Below are 16808 nucleotides of genomic sequence, written 5' to 3'. Positions count from 1 at the left end.
GAATCAGAAGATTATTCCTGGAATCACTGCAGTTAAGTGATTTATTTTGCAATCATTTTTGGGGTACCCCCTACAATTTGCTATTTTGACTGTCTCTTTGAAACTAAAAATATATATAACTATAGTACACGTATATATATTGTCATTGTTATACTTCATATGAGTCTTTCGCTTGTAACGCACAAGTAATGTTTTAATAGTATTTTTTACATGAATATTTTTATGTTTGTATCTTTGTTCTGCTTGCAAGAATATTAAATATATATTTCGATATAGTTGGTGCTAAAAGCTGTGTGTCTTGTTTGATTATGCCTACAATGCAGTTGCTGGTTACTCTTTGTTGAAAACGATTGATTAAGTTTATTTCCGGAACAAGATAGTTGTTCAATGTATTTGTGTGAGGGGATAGGTTAGAGAGGGGAAGAAAGACAGAGAGAGAGAGAGAGAGGGGGGGGGGGAAGGAAAGAGAGAAAGAGGAAAAAAACAGAGAGGGGAAAGAAGAGAGATAGAAGACAAGAACAGAAAGGGTGGGGGCAACATATACACTTGAAAGAAAGAAGTAAATACACACATGTTCCTTAAAAACAGACATACTTGTAAAGGCAGAAAGAAAAGAGGAAAAGAGAAAGAGATAAATGGATAAATAGTGAGATAGATAGATAAAGAAGGAGAGAGAGAGAGAGAGAGATATTGGCAGACATAGAAATGAGGGTACACAAAACTCATGCAGGGCAGAAAGTCGGACATTAAAGGGATAGTTGAGTTCTTGTTTAAGACCGCAAATACCTTCAAAGTGCATGGTTATTGCTCTTATCCTTATTAATGACATTTCTAGTGCCCTTTTAGAACCTTAAATTGCTGTGAAGGTAATTTTAGACCTTAAAATATGTGAAATTTAGAATAAAAACGATCATACCAATTCAGCACCACTTAAAAAAGAAATATACGGTGACCGTTGATTAACAAACTAATTAATACACAGGCCGGCTGGTTGTGCCTAATATAACCAACACAAAAAAGCCAACAAAAGGCCAATATTGGCATTGGCTGGAATAAAACGTAAAGGCGCTATCTCGTTTTTTCAACGGCTGGTTCAAAATTACCGAATATTTTGTGTGGCCCCACAAGTATTAGAAATGGTTATATTTATGGATATTTCAGCGGTTTCTGAACCGAGTTAGATCAAACAAAGATGATTTTGTCATTTAAATTGTATATTCTTTCAATTTTGACACTCACTGTTTCATTATTTCACCCCAAAAATAGTTTGTGTAGCGGCGCCCTCTGCAACAAAACTCAACTCCCTTCAAGTAGAAGAAGAGACAGAAACATAAATACTATGGCATGAAGAAAATGATCTACAGAGAACCAGAAACGGAAGGAGAGAAACAGAAAGAAGGATGGAGATAAATGTACTCTCATGAAAATGAAATTTAAGTGGACACTTTATTTTTCAAAAGTTTCATATAAACCGTCGATAAAATATACATCAAATTAAAGGGAAATTAATCCCCTTCCAATATAATTAAGATCGAATTTGGAATAGTCATGCTTGGATAAGCACATTTATTGAACCTTTAGGTCTGATTTAGAATATCGCACAAATATTAATGAACATGAGGATCTGTAAGATATTCTTGTTCAATAATGGAAAAAAGAAAGAATAAGAAACAATGGGGAGAATTGAACTAAAATCGATTTCATATCTTACATATTGAACAATTGATCGGATCGATTTTAAAATAAAATTTAGGCTTTATGAAATACTCCCCAAATATTACAGTCATTCAAAACATCATACATTTCAGAGGTATAATTCATATACATAATAACTATACTATAACTATAATCATATATTTCATAGCTTAGTCTTAAAACAATACTATTACGGTAGTCAATTTACCAAGTTCTTGTTTAAAAATTAGTTTCATTGAGGACAGTATGCACATTGAACATGCGTCCCTTCATAGTGCGATTTAACTTTGCATAAAACATTCAACACCCTTAGGATCTTAAGACAATTATCCCCTGGGCAAGCACCCCCTGCAAACTACCAGCGTGACAATTACCCCCAAAGGACAATTACCATCCCCCCGGAAAATTACCCCTCCCCCCTCGAGGACAATAACCCTCTGGAAAAATACCCCTAGAAAAATTACCCCCCCCCCCGAGGATAATTATCTTCTTGGACAACCCCCACTCGAATTTGTATTGCTTTCATTAAAACCAATTTATTATCAGGATGGATTTCCCTGGGGGGGGGGGGGGGGCTGTATTTGTCCACGAGGGTGTTTGTCCTTGGGGCGTATTTGTCCTACGGGGGTAAATTGTAGAGAGGGGTAATTGTCCCTCTGGTTAGGGAGTGTAATCGTCCACGGGGGGGGGGGGGGGGTATGTATGATATGTGTTAAGGACCACTATTAATTTTAGTGGTTAGTTTTACCTGACTGCTAATGTGTATGTGTATAGTAAGCAACCAAGGGACCAACGGCTGTAAGCTCTTTCTAAGAGACTTTAATGAGGATTAATGCTTAACCAAACAGTTCTAGCGCATCGATTTGCTTTCGAAACCAGTGCCTCCCGGTTACATAACGATACACTGTCCTACCACAATGAGCCATGGCGTCTCTTCAGTTAAACGGAGGACATAGTAGATGTGAAAGTGCCTCTGGTGGACTCGACGGGTCGGGTCTGTCCGATATCAATGTTCCAGTGGTTAACTCATAGCATGCCATGAGGCTTCATGCACGCTACCATTATAGTGCTTTGTACCTGCGAGCTAACCATTGATTCACTGCCATGTGCGTGCAAGCAAGCATTCGTAATAGCAGTTATTGTTCATGCTATTGGACTGTGCTGTGTGTTTTGCACGCGCTATTCGTAGAACCATCGCGTTAATCAGATTATCTCCAAAACAACCTGGCACGGGGGGATTTGGGCTTGGCACAATGGGGATAAGGGTTAAAGAACTGCTAGTGGTGTCTCCACCGTCATAGGTTTCTTCGTTGGGACACAAGTATTAATCCACCCCTTCCTATCAGTAGGATATTGATGGCGGATCAATTGTAGCTGATGCATCCAGTCGTGGACCACAATTAGTCTTAAGACGCGATAGATGCCACCTGTTGAAGAAGTGCCTCTGGAGGATTCGGTGATGACGTGGGTGTGCCTGCTGTCACTGTTGCAGGAGTTGAGGAACCGCTGGGGGTTTCTCCACCGCCGAAGGTTTCCTCGTCGGGACACAGGTATTGATCCACCTCTTCGTAACCTTTCACCATCAAGCTGTAGGTGATCAGATTTGTCAAGCTTATGGCGGTCAAGACGAGGAAATAGTAGTTGAGATGTCCATCGTTGATCTCTTGTGGATACCATGGGTCAGCTGAAAATGAAAATATTGATAATGGAAATAATAAAAAGGTGGCTTCTTGGATCTAGCGCTGTAGTCTGTCAGGACGTTTCTGGCGCTTCAACATTATTATCGTAGTCGAGCTGCCAAATGTGCAACGCATCGGATACCCATTTACACCTCACGGAGAAAGGCAAACGTGGGTTAATGCCGTATTGTCATAGAACGTTAGTGTCAGGCTGGGTTTCAAACCCTCTCCCTTTAGACTGAGAGTCAAGTGAATGAATCAACCGTTATACCACAACACATCCACAAGGTGATAATTATGTAGAGGTGTCGTGGTCGAGTCGATACGTCACCGGACTGTCGATCACAAGGTCCGCGGTTCGAGTCCCGCCGCTGCACTAATGTCCTTTGGCAAGACATTTGTATCGAAATATTGAAAGGGGCTCAACAATAAACTTTAGAGAGCAATTTTTTTCTTATGTGTATATATAGGTGCCACATTGGGTTGTATAGGGAAATTGGTCGGTTGTCCCCTTATCTACTACTGCAATTGGTCTTGATAATGGTTATGGGAGATGGCGATCTGAATAAAAAAAACAAAAACAAAAAAACAACAAAAAACAAACGCCTTTGGCCAGTGTGATGTAGTGGACCCAGGCGCCCGTTCCATAAAATTCCCCATTCATGGTAACTTCCATGGTAACCTCGCATTTGCCATGAAAGTTGATATTGATTGCAATATTACTATCAATAGGGTCTATATCGTAGTTAGCACATTGTACTTATTACCCCAAATATCCACAAATCTTTGTAATATTTGTGGTGAAGTCCCAACATGTGCCTAACTATAAGTAATTACTTTCAAAGTAATGGGGATGATTCATGAATACCTTTTGTCTCTCCCCTTGTAAAGCATACGTTCACCTATGTTTCACAGAATTTAATATTGGTGTATACATGAATAATGACTACCGTAATTTTTATGACCACGTATCAAGTTTTCTTCTCCGTGGGTCCATATTCTACAGAAATTTAAACGCGATGCTGGATTAGGATTAAGTCCTAAATCGCTTTAACAAAAGAAGCTAGTTTGAGGTCAGAGTCTTCCTGTTTGTGGTAAGGAGACCTTATACCCGGCAGTCCCACCAATAGGACCGACACAAGAATGAATACAGAAACATCACATTAGCTCCAATGGTCAAACAGCGGTCGGTTTCGAGCGGGTTTGACGGTGTGACTGAAGTATACCAGTGTACAATAAAGGTTATCAAATACCCTGGACGGGATCAAAAGTTTGGAGATGGGATTCAGTCATTTTTGTTTTTACCTGCCGTGATGTTGTTTATAAGAGGAACGATAAGTGCGGCCACGATACGCCCAATGGTTGCGTAGAAGAAGAAAATGCCGGTGGCGATTGCCTGCATGGTGCAGGGAGCTTGCCTGAAAGCGAATTCCAAACCTTAAAAAAAGAAGATGAGATTTATTAGGAATTAGGAAAGAATTATTAAGGAAGGAGAATAAGGATACAAATAATAACAAAAATTAGAACTCCTTATATTACCGCTACCCCCTCCCCCCCCCACCAAGCATATATGTATCGTCTAACCTTCTCGTCCCTTTTCACTACTTCTCCCCCTCTTGTTTAGAGGGGATGGGGTTAAGTGCCTGAAGATATTTCCTTTGAACAGCGTCAGCAAGAGAGTTACTTATAATTTTACAAAACCACCAGTCGCAACCATGATCGACATCTTGCGGAATGATTGCATCGGAAGTGGGATCCCAGGTGACTAGAAGTATTAAAGGACTCGAAAACTTTAACAAGAACTTTTAAATGAAAAACATCCCTCCATTCGTTTTAATTTTGTTGAACTCGTTATTAATTGCCAATGTTAATAACGGCATCTTGTAGAGAGCTCATATCTCCGTCACGCTGGGATAACCAATGACTTCGATATATAAATTAACCCGGTCACAAAATTAACTAGCGATCAAGGGCTTTTATCAAGGACGTTACTAGTGCCGGGCTGGGATTACAACTCGACTGAATGATGACAAGTGATTTAAATGCATGAACTACCATACTACCATCCCAAGTTTGAAATTGCGGCGCTAGTTCAGAAGTCTATCCAGACTTTGACCCGGAACTCCGGCGTGGGGATACCCTACCAAAACATACCGAAAATCGACTAAATCTTCATCAATAATGGTCATGATTTAAAAGTCGTTAAGTTTCTTACCTGTTTTGTGTCAATTTTCTTATCTTTTTTTGACCGAAATTGCTTTTGATAGGCGTAAGCAAGGAACTTACTTGTGATGTATATGAAGACATCAGCCGTACCAATAAGAACAAACTGCGGAATGAGGACATCGAGTGTCAGGGTCGAAGCGACAATGGTTTGGTTGTTGATCTCCTGGACGAAGGAGTCGCCTCGCTCGATGAACATCATCCGAGCCGTCTCAACGATGGCGGCGCAAAAGACAGACAGCGTCGCCAAGATGATGCCGAGCACTGAAATAATTAGGATTAGGGTTAGGGTTAGGTTCAGATATAGTGTTGGGTCCAGGGGTGCATAGGGATTCGTTTAGTGTAAGAAGTTACCATGGAGCACGTGTCGTACAACTCTTTTAACCAATACTATATCTACTACTACTTTTACAACAATTACTGCTACAACTATTACAATTCTACCCATACTACTACATTTTTTATTATTTGTATACTACTATAACTACTGCTACTATCATTACTACTACTACTACTACTACTACTACTACTGCTATTTCTACTACATCTACTACTACTACTACTACTACTACTACAAAAACTACTGCTGCTGCTACTACTACAACTACTACTACTGTTGTTACTACTAATACTACTACTACTACTACTACTGATACTACTATTATTGCTACTAGTATTACGTGATGATAATATGTATGATAATGATAATCATAATGATGATGATAATAATAATAATAATAATAGTGATAAAAATAATAATAATATGATAAGAATAACAATAATAATGATAATAATACTAATGATAATGATAATAGCTATGATAGTAATACTCACTGATTCTCTTCGCCATCGTCAGTGTGGTAAATTTTGTACTGATGTAGGGGTAGATGTAAACATTAACGACAGGGGTGATAGCGATGCCTACCAGAGGCAAGCATTGCTGAAGGAGAGAGGGGCTAATATTTTGCCCTAATATCGACGGCTTCATCCGCATCGCCTGACTCACATAGGACGTGCCAATCTAGAGCATTGAAAATGGCAATGACAATTTATATCATTTAATCATGTCTTTTTCCCTTAAGCTTAACCCCCATCACACCAAACTAGTTCTCTTTACATGTACGTTCTGGAACCATTTTAATCACAACCATTTTTTAATGATAACAAGGATTTCTCTATCGATTAATTTTAAGCAGATGAAATTGGATGGTAACTACATAATTTGATATCAAAGAAACACACCTTTCCAAAGCTATTTTAATGCATGTTACCTTATGTTTAACTCAATAATGCATGTCCGTGATTAGCTGTACAGGATAGCGCGCGGTACGCCTTCTGCGAGACGCACAACTAATAGTTTGGTGGGTATTTCAGTATAATCCAGGCAGGTCATATCTCTATTAACAATGTCCCTACTGCAGGCCTTATAATTATCATTACCACATCATTTCCAGGTACATGTTTTTGATACACCTAGGTCGAAAGAGACAAATATGGGGAAAATACTTTGTTCGAGCATAATTACCACCGAGCAAGGATCGAACCCGAAACCTCTCGTATTGCCAATATACCATAAAGGATTCAAGACCACCAAAATGTGTAACGGAAAGGAAATAACAGCGTCGGTAACTCTTATACAGGCAGAGATCCGGATTTGATTTAAGGCAGAGTGATGTTAAAGAATTTGCATTTCTTTGCATAATATAGAGAAATGAAAAGGAGAGGATGTACATAACTATATCTGTGAAATAAAATGACTGTAAGGTAACGCTCGAAACAAATTCCTTTAAAAGGACACCTTGAAGACAACCCTTAAATACGAAACAATGAACAAAATAATAAACAAAATGATAACCAAAGGCAAAAGGAAAAACACTAACCTGGTAACGCATGATACTGTACGGTACTTGGCAAGAGAGAAGCAACATTGCGTAACCGACCCACAAACAATGGCGGAATGACTCAGAAAGAATTTCGGTAGACGTAGCTAGCTCAGACTGTTCAGTGCTTCCGTAAGTAGTTGTCGTTGTTGCTGAATTGATGGTAGCGGATCTTTTCTTCAAGGCATTTCCTGACAGGTTAGGCGTTGTAGGCGGCTTAGCTACGGTTGTTATAGTGCTTCCGTTGTTATTTATTGTGTAAGCTGGAACGTCGTTAGAGGATGTGTCCTCCGACTCAATTCTTGAAGCGTTGGCTGACATGTCAGGTTTCGCTACGGACAGTTCGATGCTTTCGTAGGTAGTTGTCGTGGTTGCTGGATCGGTAGTTGAGGATTTGTCCTTCGATGATGATGATGATGATGAAGATGATGATGGCTTCACTAAATCTGTACCGTTAGCAGATGTCGAGATGTACTTTGGAGCGCACTCACAAAGGAGCTGCATACTTTCTTCATCGTCAGATTGGACGGAAGAGCAGAGATTGGGGCAACAGCTGCAGTGGCAAAATGTGGAGCACGTTGCAAGCTTACTCTTTATTTCATGGGCTGCACATGCCAGGATCGAAGCAGCTGCATTTCCTTCTGTTAACCAGCAAGAGAAGTAAAGAGAAGAGTAGTTAATTATTCTCCAACGCACAACCATAACCTATATACGCCTTTATCCACACAACACCCTCGTCATAACCGCCAAACCGAAAGCCTCACAGGAATTACTTACAATTAAACATACATTCCAAAAAACGGTGATTTTTTTTTGACAGTGGTTGCAACGTCAACACCATGATGAGCACATTACATACCGATTAAACCACTTGCAATAATGAGTACGTATACAAAAAAAAAAACCAATCCCCGATGATGATCGCCAAACAAAAAAGGACGATTGCAAAGGTGTTTTAATCTAAAGGAGATGACAAACCACACCAAGCAGAGAGACAGAAAGAGAGCGAGAGAGAGAGAGAGAGAGAGAGAGAGAGGAAAGTTCTGTAGGCTCTAGTCTAAATCGTTTGGGTCTGGCCTGTTCAGTGGTACAACCCCAAATGGTGCACTATGTCAAAAGAGAGGAAATTCAAGCTGCTTTGATGGATTGTGAGTTTGTTTTTACCTGACTGCTAAGAAAGCAATTACATACCGACACATTTTATTTATTAAGAAGAGGAAAGGGAAGAAGCATAAACGTGTAAGCAACCACAGGACTCAACTCACTGTCAGGGATGCTCTGACGAACCTCAGTCCGGACATACTTGAACAGCAGCATGGTGAAGATGTTGAAAGCTACAGTTGACAGGTATCCACATAAGAATGACACGTTGAGCTGGACAAAGGACAAACCTGTCAAGGCTAGAAGAGGGGCGCACTGGATTGCTATGTAAATGCTACAAAGAGACAGATGGTTTAATAGAGGAAAGAGGAAAATAGAGATTTGATCCAATGTAATTCGGCATTTTGGAAAGTTACTGTGAATTTAGGTGACACTGATAAACACGATAAATATAATCTGTACAGACTATGGATTGCTGTAGCTGCTGAAAGAATGGATCCATAGGGTACGTGGTTGAAGGTATATTTTATCTCGTGTTCAATGTGAACATTGTGCATGAAAATTGTTTTGTCACTGTTTTGTGAATAACTTCGGGAGCGTAAAACTACGTAGTGGGGGGGGGGGGGGTGGAGAAGGCGTAGCCCAGTCGAAGGGGGGGGGGGGGAGAGGAACGGGGAATTAGAGAAATGAAATGGGAGAGGAGGAAGTAACGTTAACAGAAGACGATGATCCCTCCATATCCCACACCTTATCCTTTCCCTCTCTCGACCGACTTTATTTAATCGCATGCCATTTACCTATAATATATGTCATCTGCCCCCATAATAAATGAACAAGTGCCCCTTTAATGGCTTGAGCCACGATACGTCACTTATATAATTCAATTATTTAAAGAAATCAGACATTAGGTTCTGAATCCATAACATTCATCATCGCCATGTCGGGAAAACCTCAATAACTCACTAGTGAAAGCAACTTTGGACGCTCGCACTTCCATACTTCTCGATCTGCCTCGCCGCGAAGGGAGGCGAAGTCGCTTGGATGCCACACACGCCTAAGCCTGTGACGATTCGGGCCGCATAGAAGAATATACGACGAATTGGAACAGATATCCCATATGTAGGACCAATGATTGACCAGTTGAACGTAAGCAAAGGTAAGATACAGGTTCCTGGAAGTAAACATAAGAGCGAATTAAAAATCTCAAACATTTTGGATAATTTATTGGATTCTTCTTTTGGATGCACTTGCACGTTCTTGTCGCACCATGCCCACAAAATTACAACAAAAGTTACATGGAACATGGAAAACAGAAAACAGATATTCCAAAATGAATAATGGGAGATGTGAGTTGGTCTAGCGGTACGTTCGCTTGGTCAGCTCTCAGTCTTCGCCTACACAGCCGGACCCCGGTTCGAAACTGGGTCGCGTCTTTCGGATGGTGACGTTAAAGGTCGGTCCTAAACGTAAACAATCATGTCTGCATGTACACGTCTGTAAACACTTAATTACACACACACACACACACACACACAGAGATAAAAATCGAAAAAGAAAGAAACAATGATCGGAGACGGAAGGACAAAATTGAGAATAGGTAAGAAGGAAGGTATCTGAAAAAAGCGGATGAAACGAGAGGAAGATGAATAAAACAGGAACATTAACATGATTAAAAAAACGAATTTAAAAGGCAGCAAAAATATACGAATAGGAAAAGGGACTTGTAGAAAGAGACGAAGTAGATAAGGCAGTAGAAAAAGAAAGAGAAGAAGACGAAGAAGAAGGAGAAGAAAAAGACGAAACGGAAGGAGAAGAAACTGAAGGAGAAAAAGACGAATAAGAATGAGGAAGATGAGGAGAGAACAGTGATAATGAAGTAGAAAAAGAGGGAGGCAGAAGCAAACAAAGAATAATAAGAAAAAAGAAAAGATATAAACTACTTTTCGCAATTTGGAAGACGTGTTTTTTTCAATAGCGTGGTAGAAAGGTTTAAGACCGGAATACAAATTTCATTTTCCTACCAGTAGTCCGGCAGCCACTGAGCTACACCTCGTTTTGTTGAAATAAGTTTTTTTCTTGATGGATTCTGTTTCCTTAGGCATTGCAGATGACGAAACAGAAAACTGGAGCTTTGTCAGTGTTGAGCAATTTAAGATATGGCCAAAAACAAAATGGCCGCCAAAATAGTCTATTTTCAGTAAAATTTGAATTATTTCATAATACATTCCAAAATATTGGCAGAATGGTGTGCTTATAATTCATGGAGACCATTGTCAACACATTCCTGATGACCATACATGAACATAGATGACCATAGATGACCTAATTAGCATATTTTCCATTGTAATTGTTGCTAATTTGCATAAAATGGCGGATAAATACCAGCTGTTAAGTTTAGAATCACAATAAAATAGAATTATACTCATTTCTTTCTATCTTATGTTTTTAATTCTTAGAATACCCAAGTGTACCAAATACTGTCATACTCATTTGTCAATAATTACTAATTTAGATAATGGGAAAAACAAAATGGCCACCAAAATGATAAATTTTAAGCAACATTTGCCATAAGTATTATACATTACGGAAATTGGCAGATTAGTATACTGGTACTTCATGAATCAGAGATGAATTGATTTGGATATTTGACTTTAGGCTGTTGTATGTTTGCTCATTTACATATTTCAAATGGCGGCAATGTTAGTTTATCACACAATATCTATCAATAGTCTATATGTATATCAATTACAGATCTGTCTCTGATGGGCGACTCCATTATCAAGGGTGACTGAAGGCCTTGCTTTTGGTAGAAATATGAAGCAGAAGAACATAAACATCTGTGTCGTCTGCAAACACCCTGATGGATCGTCCTTCATCTGCAAGCATGATAGCCTGCTGCACAATAATCACATCAGCCTCCTCATGAGATGTGGCCATATCGTGCCGTTGGATTGGAACACCACCTGGACCTAGTTGAACAGGAGTGCCATCTTGGCTGGTGATCACAAGCTTGTGTTTTATGATAAAACCAGCATCGCCTTGCAGATTTTGACAAATGATGTTAATCAACTGTTTCTTGTTCTCTGTGACTGTCAGAGTCAGTTTCTGAGACGGGAGGGGTGAAGTTGGACTCAGTCTGCAACCATCATTGCCTCTCGATATCCTGGTTGTACACTTGGTACTGTAATCATTGACCTGTCAAAGACCAAGTACACATCACCGGATTTTAGTCTCTCTTCAATCTTGCCTTTGAATTTCGATACAAAGTCCATCACTGTTGGTTGTCGTGTTGGTGATGATGAAGGCCAATTAGGAATCCAAAGGAGAGCACATCCATCGATCACTCTACACGTTTCTTCAAGTGTCGCGTGTCTAGCTGATACTTCAACCTTTGTCTCTGGTTCTTCAAAGCGGCCTTGGACTTTGAGATATCCATACCTCCAGACTCATCAAACAGAGCTGTAGGAACTGGCGACAGCTCGCATGACATGACATCATGAAATTCAACATCTCTGGAACTTGCTTGTAGACCTATCACGCGAGAGTATATCAACTTGGTATCGTATACCTTGGAATCGCCTACGTCAATTCTGACAATTGATTTCTTCATGACAGCCATGGTTTGAACTTTCTTCGAAATTGTGTCGTAGAAACCTCCAGGCAATTTCCGTTCAAATTCACCCATTTGCTGAGCACCAGTTTCAACTACTCTGTCAACATTCACTGATTCAGGAGCGATCTGTCCATTGACCAATGCAAGATATCAAACTACCGGATTTTATGAGTTACGATCTACCTATGGCACGCCACAGCCGTCATAATTGGTCGAGTTTACACAAAAGCAGTCGACTCTACAAAAAACTCGACCAATTATGACGGCTGTGGCGTGCCATATCTACCAGCAAGATATCAAACTACTAGTTTTTATGAGTTACGATCAAATGAAACTTTGGTGGAGAAATACAAGCCATGGAAGAAAATCGGAACAAATATGAAAGTCATTATAAAAAGTGGATAAAAAGTTGATATACAAAACGAAATAAGATATACATGTACAATGAAAATGAACCTAAAGACCTTGAAACCATGGAGAAAATGAATCCTCAAGAGAACAATGAAAGGAGGGACTACGTCAGAATTCTGATTGCGGGTGCGCCATGTGAGAGAGTGAGAGAGAGGATTGAGGAGTCCTGAAAAGGACCCTGACTCGGTTGTCTTTCTTGGGGTGTGTATGGTAATAGTTTAGTCACAAAACTTACCTTTGGGTATCACTCACTATCCATATCTATTAACTCCCACCTTAAAGAGCTCAAAACTTGTAACGCATTAATTCTGACCACCCGGTAGGTCCAATTAAGTTCGGCAAAAATTACGTGTCTAAATTTGTGCCGGAAAAACACAACATTTAGGTTATTACACAATTATAAATTGATAACGACGATCCCGCGGACTTTCGAGAAACCAATAACTTCAAGATTTTTGACCAAATTCTTTTGAAAAATGCGAACATTGCGATGACGTATCACGTCAGCTGAATATTATTTCTATTAAGTATCCAAAAGGGTTTTGAAATGAACCTTCCGTTGGTTCCCCGACGAAAAAAAAAAGGGCAATCATGCTGATAATACTTGACCACATCAATTACTCACCTTAGAGGCTTAGAGTATTCGAATGCATGTATTTATTGTTGCTCTCTGAAGTTTAAAACTGGCCATACGATAGACTAATATTGCTCCTTGGTGATCATTATGGAGGGGGTTGCAAAAGAAGAAGAAAAAAAAGGGGGGGGAGCGTGCATCCTATGAAGGATGGACCTACCTATAAAGCAGAATTTTCCGTAGATATGCATGGCTGTGGAGTAACCTCCAAACCAGTCCGTAACACATCCCGTCAGCAGATAGAACGCGGCATCGATTCCCATGACGACCAGGTTCGTCTTCTCGACGTCGTGGCCGTCGTAGTGCAAGAACTGCTGCCCGAAAATGGCGATATTGGTTACGATGGCACAAGCGATGAACGTCGCTGCAAAGTCACCGAATAGGATACAGGCGATGTTTACTATGACCCCCTGCGGGATGACTGTCCCGTCGGCCGTGGTCGTGTCACCGCTCAGCATGTCTTCGATGCCGTCGATTGTGTCCGAAATGGCACCGGATTGGGCGACTGCGGGGACAGGTATATCCTGTTCGATCACAGATTCTCCGTTCTCCACGTCGTCCTCGACGTCGTTCTCCACATTACCCTCGACATCATCGAACTTGGTTTCCATCGAAGATATCGACAATGATGATTGGACCGAACCAAGTATGCCGTCGTCGCCAGTGGCCATGGTTTCACAGAATTGTACGGTTTTATGAAGAAAATATCTGGTTTTGTCCACGAAGAAAGTAATGATACTTCAAGGCAACGGTGAGTTTATCTTAAATTTCTTCCTTAGTCAGAGGAAAAACTTGCATGAAACTGAAGAAAAAATATGTTTTCTTCTATCAATCGTCGTCTTCGATCAATTCGATAGGCTGTAGTCACAGGTATAAGCCCTACTAATATCTGCAGTGGTCATTGTTGGATAGCATGTTTCATAGAATCTTGCGTTTTAATAAAGAAAATAATGGTCGACTGCACCTAGCTAGATTGTGATGATAATTTCTTAATCTCTCTTCATAAAATCAGATGCACAACTTGCAGGAGCCTTATAAAATATTTCTTCCTATATCAATCTGCATATCCAATCATATCCATGAGCTGTAGTCACTTCAACTAGTCAGACTGGCTGTAGTCACAAGTTTACAGACGTCTGAATTGATTATTGTTTCAAATAATGTATCGTAGAATAAGTTCGTATTCTTTCGATAACACAATATATGCACACATAATCTATTCCTGGTTTCTTCAACCCTCCTCTTGGCAACAGTCCACTTCCTGTCCTAATTCCAGCACCTGAAGCTTCTCAATTCTTTTTTGAGATTTCCCCTTAGTCTTAAAGTTGTGAAATGCATACTACCAGGTAGATCCTACAAAATGATACAAAGAAAGTACCCCTCGAAATTTGGCCCTTTAACGTAATAAACTCTACTTGACATCATAAAAAAAATGTCAAAGAGATATAAGTAGATATACCAAGTACCAGTAACTTTAAAGGGAAAGTGCATCATTAAAGGTAAATACGTGCATGCTATAATAACAACATATCATTTACATACCAACAAATTCTCACCCGGAAAACATGAAATCATTTACTCAATTTAATCTTGGAAGCACAATAATTCTTGGTGGCTTTCTAAATATTTCAAATAGCGGGTGGTAAGTCAGGACAAAGATTGTATTCAGTTTAAAACTCGAAAACTCAAATACTTCGAGGTAACGCCGACACCTTTCTTTATTAAGAAGAAGAAGGAAAAAAAAAGGAATCATTAACAGCTGTACAATAAGGTTTTACAAAAAAAATTCTTCTGAGAGTAATAGTCGAATACATTTATAGGTAATTGAGGTAAGATTTAATACATAACAGAGCTTAGAAGAAAAAAAACACCACTAATTACATCACTTTGATGTATAATTACGTCATAGGCATACTTAGAATATAATTACATACATATAATTGCTCCAGTTTTATCTAAAATTCTTTGTTTGTCTATGAATCGAGATATTGATGTATTTCATATTACTTCAATAATAATTAATAATGATAATGATAATTATGGTCATGTTTACCTAGGGTAGCCTCATCCGTGGCAAATATGGAGTACTGTCTTGCCATATGACGTCAGTGTCGGGCTGGGATTCGAACCCTTAATCCTTGGATACAGGGTCAAGTGAGTGTACCACTATACCATGGGACCCCTACACCTTCAATGTCGATTGCTTTCCGGCTTACAAATAATTTCATGTTTTATAAGAAATACTCAGAAAGGTACTCGAACATTCATTATAACTCAACAATTACTGTTGGGGTGATTATGGAATTGATTAAAAGAAACGGATATCACATTAGAGTAACAACCTTTGAGATCTTTTGTTTTGATTTTTTTTTTAGCCCAAAGAAAAGCTGTTATATAGCCCGTGAGACCGGCTCATCAGTCTCGTGGGCCGTCGGTCTTGTTTGTAACTTTTAGATAACTTTTCAGAAGCACCGCATTAATAATCGACTTTGTCGGGCTCATGGACTCGAAAGAATGGAAGCAAATTTGAAAACAAGAACGACATCTACTTGAAGTGAGAGCTCTTCAGGATAGTATGGCCCCGCCCCCCCCCACTCAGTGTTATTTAGGGTACGCATATGCTTGTTCCCTCTTTTTGAAAGCACCCCCTATCTGAGGACTGCCAACATTTCCGAACCCCCCTTTTGCGGGCTTTTCCTGCCGTGGAGACCCCCCTCAATCATGAAAAATGCTCAATGTACCCCCCTAAATTCGGAATAATTTCTCAGGAGTCCAAAGAGATGAGATAAAAAAAAAGAAAGAAAAAAAAAACCCTTTTTAAAGAAATCTCCGGGTGAAAAGTTAATACACCCCCTTTTTTTTTTTACAATTCTCGGGCCGGACTTTGTCGTACGAAAAGTACCCCTTTACCGGACATTTTGGTAACACGCATGGGGTCCGTCCGTTCTCGGAGTTGGGGGCCGGGAGTATGACCACGCGTAAAGTTATGTAAATCCTAATTCCCGCATAGTTAGTGCAGGACTACCTATCAATCATATCTGTGTTCATAGAGTTTTGCCAACTTCGTTTCAATACGTCACCTTATGGCGTAGAGCCTATATTATGGTTTGTGCTTGCCCAAACAAAGCAGTATTTGGCATATTGTGCCCAACTCGAACTCGGTTGGCCAACCTCTCGTAATAAATGATAACAAGTTCGTCTAGTTACCTCAATTAAACTCTTCGAAAACAACCACCTACTATTAAAAAGAATTTTCTAAAATTTCCATTTTCACCACATAGCAAACATTTTCCCCCAAAGCAAACATTTTTTTCACACCTCTGCCATTGACGTATCATTGAAGAAATGTTCTCCCTCTCCAATAAATGTATATATTGCTTCATAAATAGCCACAAAGAGGACATTTGGGCTAACAAGAGCTGCTTGTAAGGTAAGCATTCACAATTGCTCTTTCTGGCTTGCGGGTTTAATCGACCAATACAAAATATTAATCCCCCCCCAAAAAAAAAAAAAAAAAAAATAATATACCGAATTATTTTTGTTTGTCTTTTATAAAAAGAAAAATACATGAA

The 16808-nt window shown here is 39.6% G+C and overlaps 1 protein-coding gene across 1 annotated transcript; it reads right to left on the bottom strand.

The window, feature by feature from the left end:
* Positions 1-1418: 1418 nt before the first annotated feature.
* On the bottom strand, positions 1419-15890 carry LOC100893853 (solute carrier family 15 member 4). The gene is made up of 8 exons (XM_003724588.3): positions 13397-15890; positions 9542-9749; positions 8743-8912; positions 7478-8118; positions 6432-6618; positions 5661-5861; positions 4680-4811; positions 1419-3379 (listed from the first exon to the last, which is right to left on the bottom strand). Exons 1-8 carry the CDS (start codon positions 13905-13907, stop codon positions 3102-3104), a joined length of 2328 nt encoding a protein of 775 aa, XP_003724636.2. The 5' UTR covers positions 13908-15890; the 3' UTR covers positions 1419-3101.
* Positions 15891-16808: the final 918 nt, after the last annotated feature.

The sequence above is a fragment of the Strongylocentrotus purpuratus genome, unplaced genomic scaffold (assembly GCF_000002235.5).
Source record: "Strongylocentrotus purpuratus isolate Spur 01 unplaced genomic scaffold, Spur_5.0 spur5_scaffold_16, whole genome shotgun sequence".
NCBI lineage: Eukaryota > Metazoa > Echinodermata > Echinoidea > Camarodonta > Strongylocentrotidae > Strongylocentrotus > Strongylocentrotus purpuratus.
The sequence above is the reverse complement of the archived record's forward strand: the minus strand, read 5'-3'. Positions and strand labels throughout refer to the sequence as shown.